Source organism: Oryza glaberrima, chromosome 9 (assembly GCF_000147395.1).
Source record: "Oryza glaberrima chromosome 9, OglaRS2, whole genome shotgun sequence".
Lineage (NCBI taxonomy): Eukaryota > Viridiplantae > Streptophyta > Magnoliopsida > Poales > Poaceae > Oryza > Oryza glaberrima.
Window position 1 is genome coordinate 13478731 of NC_068334.1, and position 8906 is coordinate 13487636.

General features: G+C 36.9%; 1 protein-coding gene across 1 annotated transcript; it reads right to left on the minus strand.

Moving 5' to 3' along the window:
* Positions 1-984: 984 nt before the first annotated feature.
* Positions 985-5749, minus strand: LOC127785417 (uncharacterized). Its single transcript, XM_052312858.1, has 9 exons — positions 5221-5749; positions 3998-4242; positions 3833-3917; positions 3185-3370; positions 2921-3088; positions 2652-2846; positions 1930-2101; positions 1678-1849; positions 985-1586 (listed from the first exon to the last, which is right to left on the minus strand). The coding sequence occupies exons 1-9, from the start codon at positions 5551-5553 to the stop codon at positions 1493-1495; spliced, it is 1650 nt and encodes a 549-aa protein (XP_052168818.1). The 5' UTR covers positions 5554-5749; the 3' UTR covers positions 985-1492.
* Between the last annotated feature and the right edge of the window lie 3157 nt (positions 5750-8906).

Here is an 8906-nt window from a genome sequence, read left to right on the forward strand (position 1 = left end):
TCTTACACAATATGAAAATTTGTATATAAGTTTTTTTTTGCATTTCTACTTTTTTTAAAAAATAAAACTTATCTGTTATATGCTATACAAAATATTTTTTTTGTTTGTAATGTAAATTATCTTTCATATGCTACCTAAGATTTTTTTTTTCTATTATCTTTTGTGTAGGAAATCTTCTGATATGCCACATAAAAATATTTTTCTAAAATATAAAAATATCAAAAAAAACTTGAAACTTATATATAAACTTCTATGTTGTGTAATAAGGCCACATAAAAATTTCCATGTTTTTTTTAACTTCTAGTAAGATCAATCAAAATTTAACCTTATAAGTCTCTAGGGGTATTTTGGATATTTTTTTGAAAAAGGATCGGTCCAATGGCGTATGTTATAAAACAATTACTAAAGTCATCGGTATATTGTAGAAACAGACAATATCAGTGAAAAATCATTATCAGTGAAAAATCATTGTACTGGTACAGACTCAGTGGCATATTGTTGATTATCTCATTAAGAGAGTATTCGCTATTTTTTTTAAGAAAAATGAATTAATATGATTTTAAAAATAACTTTCCTATAGATTTTTCTGTAAAAAACGTGTCATTTAGCAGTGTGAGAAACACGTACTCCCTCTATAAAAAAAAAAGACAAACCCTGGGTTTCCGTTGTCCAACATTTGACTATCCGTCTTATATAAAATTTTTTTATAATTAGTATTTTCATTGTTGTTAAATGATAAAACATGATTAATAAGACGTGACCTGTCTTTTTAATTTTTTTTTATAATTTTTTCAAATAAGACGGACGGTCGACACGGAAACCCAGGGTTTGTCTCTCTTTTTTTTTTTAGGGGGGGGGGGGGGGCGGAGGGAGTACGCCGAAAATGAGAGTAAAATAGGAACATGCACCAAAGAACACACCCTTAATCACCAACCAACCAACCTCTTAAAAATACATCCCCGACATAGCTTAAATAGGTTAAAATTTAGCGACAATTCATTAAATTTTATTGAAAGTGTCCTCGACTTCACTAAAATCTCATTGAAAATATACCTAAGTATACTTTGTGTGCATAATATTTCCATTGCTGTCAAAGAAACCAGTTCTTTTCTACAGTAACTTAAAGCAATTCTCCCTCCACTCGCCGCTCAGAACAGACGACCTATTGCACGGAACACCCCTTGTACATTTTCACCCTTCCATGGATAAATAAGGGAAATTACTTGGAAACCTAATGCCCATGAATTTTATATTTTACTGCTGCTAGCTCCTATAGTCCCTCTGGTGTGATAATTTAACAGTTCCAACACAGCATTCTCACCCTGTGCTTTTCAATTAACTGTATGGAACAAGGGTAAAGGAACAACCATAGTTCTCTTAAAAAAAAAAAAAGCTCCAGATATGAGGATTAGCTTCTAATGATAAAATCTGAGAGAAGCAACAAAAGAAAGGTCGGTATGCAAGGTGCTACATGATGATCACCAATCATCACTCATTCGTGCTGCTCGTATATTTGCATGTAGGCTTCTGAAAGAGCTACCATCTGAGGAAGAGTCTCGGTAACATGAAGATCTTGCATTTCATACCTAAAATAAGGAATGGAAAATGATTTACAAGGCCCTCTCAACTGCAGGCACAAAATAAATACCCATGCTAGGAATAAGCTGAGGAGCATACCAAGCCTCTTCTGATTTCCGCTGTACAAATACTCTGTAACATCCCTCGCCTGGCTTGCCATCATGGACAACGTTGGCTATGAGATCATACTTTGAGCGTAGCTTCTCGGAATCTTTTGGCTTAGGTAATGGGATGTAATCTTTCAATTCCAAGTTCTTCACGGGGAAATTCACTGTAAGATAAATATGTAAACATCTTAGAAATGTACCCAGTGGACTGCAGAGGCTAATTAAATCAAAACAAGGATTTTACCTAGAGTAGGATTCTTCTCTACAAAGAAGTTATTTTTGGTAAACCGTCGCATGTGAAGGATCAGATACTTTGGAAGTCTGATGACTCGATACCTCATACGAGCAATGGAGGGTCGCACTACCTCTGTAACTGTCTCGCCATCAAACTTCTTCAATATATTAAAGAGTGGTACCTGGACATCACACAAGCTTTTGAGTTTAGAGTTCAAAAAACATAAAAGTTGAATGTCAAGATTTCAAATATATTGCCTCACCCAATGTGGTTCCACTCCACCAAGTAAATGGAATGGTCAAAGTTTTAACATGCAGACATGCAAATATACAAAACAGATAAAGAAAATGAACTTATAAGACGGCTAAGTTGTGCAACTATCTTCGTCATAAATAAGAACATAAGCCAAAAAAAGGAAAAGAAAATGAGGTCAGGTTTGAAGTTCTACGCAGGAAATTTTATATAACAAAAAGGTGGTTTCAAATAAATGTTACAGTAACAGAAATCTTGAGAAGATTGTCCAAATAATTCTTACGACTCATGCTGCAGAATTAAGCCTTACTGCTATCAAAGTTCTGAGCAAACTGTAATAGTCATTTAGTTGGTTTTCACATTATCATCAAAAGAACCTCACCGAACATCATCATACTAGTATCACTTATACATGCAAAACGCATGCTACGAAATTTTAACCAGAAGATACTAATATATATATTTGGGATAAAACAAACCTGTGGAATGATATTTTTCTCCATGGCGTCCTTGAAAAGAGGTGGAGGTGGTAGGTCAAGGCCGAGCATCAAAAATGGGACCCTAGATGTTTCAGTAACAATATCTGAACCTGCATCACCATTCTGTTCATCGCCATCCTCTTTCTTTTCCACAATATGCTTCTTGTGAAATTCCTTAACTACTTCAAGTTCTCCCTGACAAAAACAATGCTGTAAGAAGTTGCACGCAATTTTATTAATCAAATTGTTGGTATAGACGAAAACTATACCTGAAAGCAATCATGTATGATGCTTCTGTTTCTCTTCCTACTTTTTAGTTTCGAGTGCATTGTGTTCAAGAGCCATGACATAAATTCCACTGGATCAGACTGAACACCAATCTGGAACCTCTTATCACTGGCCCTCATAACTGCTTGCAGAAACTCATGTGGACTAACCTGCACAGAAAGCAACATGTTAACTTTTGAGTATTTGTGGAGGTAGAGGAACAGCACAAATATGCTGGCATGCAGCTATCTCACTAAAAAACCAACCTGGCCCTTGAAGTTCCTCGCATGCCAGATTTTGCGAGTTAGTTCTCCAAATCGATGAACCAATGGGGATTTGCTATGCCGATAATTTTCAGGGATGAGAAAGAAATTTCTTAAAGGAGTAATTCTCATTAATGACTGTATTGTGACATTCACAAAATCTGTCTCCTTGATGTTGTTTAGACCAACCTGCAAATTTAAGCATAGAGAAGTGACTACTGCCATAGGATAATAATGGTCAAAGCAGAGAGAATTGCAAATATTGAGGTGCAATAGGAAATCTGCAATGTTTTTAAGTTGTGACATGGTGATGGTCATATAACACCACTATAATAATAACTTAATATAGAATCAAATAACCTGGCTAAAAAAAGCTCATGACCAAGTTGGCTGCTTCTATTCAAGTCCACATTTTTTTAGGCTTTCACTGTCATTGTGATTTTTTTTCCAGAAGATACTTTTTTATTTTTGTAATTTCTCAAGATAGACCAACTAAACAAAACCCTTGTTTTAGCGAGGGATGCATTTTTTTTTTTGCTACAACTGCAAAGAATTCCCTTAATTAACAGGGAACAGCAAACAGGTTATGTCCCTAGGAAAAGAATCATTTATATGTTTAAGAACCATTGTATTAGTTTAACGTATACATACCATTCCAGGTAGATAATTGGAGCCATCAAGAGCTCTAGACCACTGCTTGTTCCTATCAAGATTACGAACCTGCTCTGTTGTAAACCTGCCAAAGCACACCAATCAAAAAACTGCATAGCTCTGAGCTCATTACTAAAGTTAACATGGGCGACGATAGAAAAGCACCTTGGGTTGAGAACATGTCGAATATCTTCCAATGATGGATCATTTATCTCATATCCATCAGGAAGACAGTAAGCTTTCTCAGTTTGAAGGTTAATGAACACATGGTGGCCTGCTTCAAGGCTGTGAGTATATGCATGTGATTTCAAGCCTCTTCCTTGGTAATACTTTCCACAAACCAAACATGCATACACGTTCAAGTTTGATAAGGAGATTGAGCAGAACTTCTCAAAATCAAAATCAAGGACCTACAATGTAGACAAAATATATACAACAATCAATGAACATGTGAAATAGCCCATCAATGATACGATCCAGCACACATTCTGCCAGAAGAGTGTAAAACATATATAGAATATAGTGTGGAAGTGATTCCATAGATTTTAATTGTATAAACAATCACATCACACTGGCCATCTAAAACAGAAGGATAGATTTAAAGATCCTACAAGAGCTTACAATTGGTTAGTTTAAAGCTATTTTAAGAATCTATTTTAGAAAAAAGCCAACCACAGCTCACAAGATACTGTTTAGTTTAATTAAAGCTTTTATGTACCGGCCAGTGAGAATGAGGAAATAAAGGGATACACAAGTTGAACGGATAATAACTTGAAGGGAGAAAACATAAGAGACTTTCTGATATGTCCTAAGGGACCGTGTCTCAGTTAAGAAACAGTCCATAGTGGAATGGACCAGCGTTCAACCCAATACAACCATAAACCCAATAGCCACCAGGGGAAGGAAGAACTAAACATAATTATTTGATAAATATATTCCGTTCAGTTATTATAGTAATGCACACACTAGAGTAGCAGTAGAACAGTGCTCTCGAACAGAGAGAGAGAGAGTATGAAGACAGACATGACAAAAAAAATCATGTATTACTTCAAATAAACAGGCTCACATGTTGCACACTAAAACAAAAATAAAATCAATTGGAATTCACTATGAAGATATAATAACACCATGAACGTTAAGTTTCCATTTAGCATCTGTATATGTTGTTCAGCTGTATTAAATCACACATACACACACAAAAAAAGGAACTTCTATCACAATACCAGCAATTGATAATCAAAATACTAGGCGTAAATGGTGGATCCCAAGTAAATTGGAGATTGTGAACATAATGAAAAACTATATTTCATCGAGGTTATTCACATCAATCGAATCACACAGAATGTCTAAAAAGTTGGCACCTGAAACGCTGCTGCTAAAAGCCATACCTGGCGGTTCACGGTGTCGAGGTAAGGGCAGTCCCGGCGCAGCTCCACCTGCCTCGGCCTCCGCTCCGGAGCCCTCCTCACGTCGTTGTCAACCTCGTCGTCCTCCTCCTCCTCCTCGTGTCGGCCATTCGCGCGGCGCCTCCCCGCAGCCGCCGCCGCCTCCTCATCCTCCTCGTCCTCCTCATAGTTGGCGAGCCCCAGCAGCGCCCCGCCCTCCGGATCCTCCCCGCGCGCGCGCTTCTGGGCGGCCTCCCCGTCGACGACCTCCTCCTCCTCCTCCTCCTCGTCGCGGCCGCGCTTCCGCGCCGGGGATGAGAGATCGTCCGCGGCCATTGTCGTCGTGCGCCGGAACCCTAGCTAGCTAGCCCCTGCGCGGGGAAGCCGGGAAATGACGGCGAGCGAAGGGCGGAGCTGCGCCCGCGCGGCGAGATTCTAGGGTTTGGGGAAGGAGAGGTGGGCGAGGATGGAGCGACGGTTAGGCCGTGAGGATCGCCGTGCCGTGCGTGTGGACGGAGACGGAGTTTGGGCCCTGGATGGGATGTCGGTTCTTCTTCGTGGGTTTCGTCGGGCCAGGCCGGTATGTCAGGTTCGTCGCACAAAGTTACACGGACCTTTGATTTTTCTAGGAAAAGGGAAAGAAATTCGAAGGATTTCAATCGTATGAAAATAATTCCAATGGAATCGATAATTTGATTTTAGAAGAAAGTTAGCGAGAGATCCTTTGAGCCTATCTCTCTTATCTGATTCATGTGTTTTTCCTGTGATATAATCAAACGTTTATTCATATGTTTTTTTTACCAAGATATGTTTTTTTTTAATTTAGTGATCATCTGTTTTACACTTGCATGAATGAGATGAATCCTAAGTTTTTTTTCCTATTTCTACATTTTTACATTCTTTCGATTTAAATGGGCCCTATTTATGCTTTGATAATTATTTGAACTTTGTTCTCCCGAAATTTTTGCTTCATAAAAAAGTTAATACCATTAATTTAAGCACTAAACCAAAATATTTTTTTTTCAATTCATATAATACAGTAAAATAAGTTGATGATAAAAAAAACACTTGCAAAGTTGCAATGATGGAGCCAGCATCATCGTTGAGCCCGAACAATTAATAGTGTTTCATGGCGGTCGACCAAACTTTATACTTATTAACCACAATCAGTAATGGAGGCGATTGTGGCGAAGCTTGGGCGATCGCCCCGACCTACCCAGGAGTTGCCTCTACCACTACAAACTTGTTTCAGATTTGTCCTACAATAGCTTCTTTCTCTAAAACATGAGACATTGAAATGTATCTTCCTTAGCTACTCCAAGGTAGCAACGATCATGAACAAATTTCAACCGGTGCTAAACCCTAGCTTTATTCACTTGTGTGTGTGGCGATTCTTGACTCTATGAGATGATCCATATTCCGACGATTCAGAATATTTGGAAATATCATAATAATAAAGGTTTACAAAGATATTGATGAGCATGTCCATGTGACTATCAATGATGCATGTTTATTTGATTAAATCGATGTTACATGAGTAGCTTTCAAATGCTAGAAGTGCTTATATTTAAAATAGAGGGATTAGTCAGTATTGTTGTGTCTCTATTTAATTTATGTTTTAAGCTTTATTTCCAGCACCAATTTCGTAACCAACGTATTTAATATATTCTATTGATTTACATAAGTCCTCAAAGGTAGCGTCAAGCTTTTGGCTATGCTAAAATTATGGCTGTGTTCCCTAGGTGGAGTTGGGAACACTTCCACCATTGCACGCAAAATGAAGGACGTTTTAGCATGTGATTAATTAAGTATTAGCTAAAAACTTTAAAAATAGAATAATATGATTTTTTTTCCTAAAAACAGCTTTTCTATTTTTTTAAAAAACTCACCGTTTAGCAATTTGGGAAGCAAAACGAGTAGGTGAAGTTGGAAAATTAGGCTAAAGAACACATCCTAAGGCAGCCTTTGTAACAATATTTCTTTTAGTATTCTGAATGCCATAAACATGGCTGCAGGAGCCAAATCTAGTGACATGAGCATGGTGGCTACAAGTTTGTCTTGTCCAAGAGCAAAAACTATCTTGAAAAAAGTATATAAGTTTATATGCTCTTGTTTGAGTTCCTAAACACTTGATGATTTTCTTACAAATATTGATAAAAATCATGTTGCCTAAATATATGCGGGGTACCTCGAGTGATGGCCTTAGATATTAAAAAGTGATGAGTTTGTTGCAATGAATAGAAAAATATGATGTAGGCTAAGGTATTAGTTTTAAAGCCTTTTGCACTTAACAAACTCAAGCGGGCACGGTTAAGGTATATACTAGTAAATGCAATAATTTTATGCACCTCACAAATTCTTTGTTGGACTAATTTAGAGATACTAGTGGATACCCTGCATGTTGCAGCAGAAAATTTAAAAATATTTCAAAGAAAACTCGAAGAAAACAATATGTAAATCGTGTATACGTAAGGGCTGCTTGGTGGCCACATTTTGCCATTACTTGCCAATAAAAGTTGCCACACCTTGTCTAAGGTGAGGTGATCAAATTCTTAGCCACAACTTACTAAGCCTAAAAAAATCTTGCCACACTTTCTTGAGTCATTGACAAGTGGGACCCAAATTGTTAGAAGAGAATCTTGCCACAATTGTGGCTACAACCAAAAATCTATCAATTTTTCCTAACCTTATGTGTGGCAAAGTGTGGTTTGCAACCACACACATGTAATATCTAAATGGGCAATATTTGTTTTGTAGTAGTTGATGTGAAATTGCAATTCTACATGACACTTTGATTGTTATGTATCAAGCATAAGAGCAATCCAATGACTATTAGTTTTCTAGGTGTCATGGTTCAATACACATTAAATGCCAATAACTACATTAAGTGGGCTATAAATGCATATGGTAAATGAATGGTTGAGATCAAACCATGAGAATGATCCAAATGCTACTATTTTCTAGATGATGTGGCTCAATGCATGTCAAGCTTTTGGGCCCAACCATATAGGATGTATACAGGCCTATCATTTAGCATATTTGAGGAAAAAATGAAACGACGTATTTGCAAATGAAAAGTAATTTATGAATAAAATTTTTATATACATGTTCTTAATGATCTAAAAGCAAAGACTGAAAAATAAACTACAATGACAAAAACCCTAAAATCAACTCCATATTTAAGGTAGAAAATTCAAATTTTGGCTGATTAGCATAAGCATAAGGGAAAAGATGATGCTGATAGATATCTATGGGTTCCATCGATGGAGAACAATAAGAACTAGGTTGGTATTTTAGTAACGTATTATGTTTACTTGGAATTTAATTTCATAAAAGAAAATCTAGGGCTTAAGATTAGTATTTTATAATACCATTATTAATATAGTTTGTAACCTGATAAAAATGTTGTCCTATTATAATATGTCAAACTTAGGTATTAGTTGCATGAAATATGTATGATTTGATTCGTATTATCTATACATATGTTGCACATACACTAGTACTAACTAAACCACAAAGCCGACAAGTCACCTTTAAACTAAGGGCCTAAGCTAATCCTAACAAAGAGGCCTGAGTTGAAACAAGAAAGCCCACTAGTCGTATTATCTTTGCTTAGAGCAAGTTTAATGGCGTCTTCTGTAAAAAAACATACGTCGGTGGGAGGTAACCAATAGATGGCATGTGGGTTT

Excerpts from the sequence above, each read along its gene's own strand:
- LOC127785417 (XM_052312858.1), bottom strand. The coding sequence starts at position 5,553 with ATGGCCGCGGACGATCTCTCATCCCCGGCGCGGAAGCGCGGCCGCGAC. Across the intron at positions 2,847-2,920 it reads TCATACATGATTGCTTTCAG|GGAGAACTTGAAGTAGTTAA; the intron begins GTATAGTTTTCG and ends TGTTTTTGTCAG. Across the intron at positions 1,587-1,677 it reads CGGAAATCAGAAGAGGCTTG|GTATGAAATGCAAGATCTTC; the intron begins GTATGCTCCTCA and ends TCCTTATTTTAG.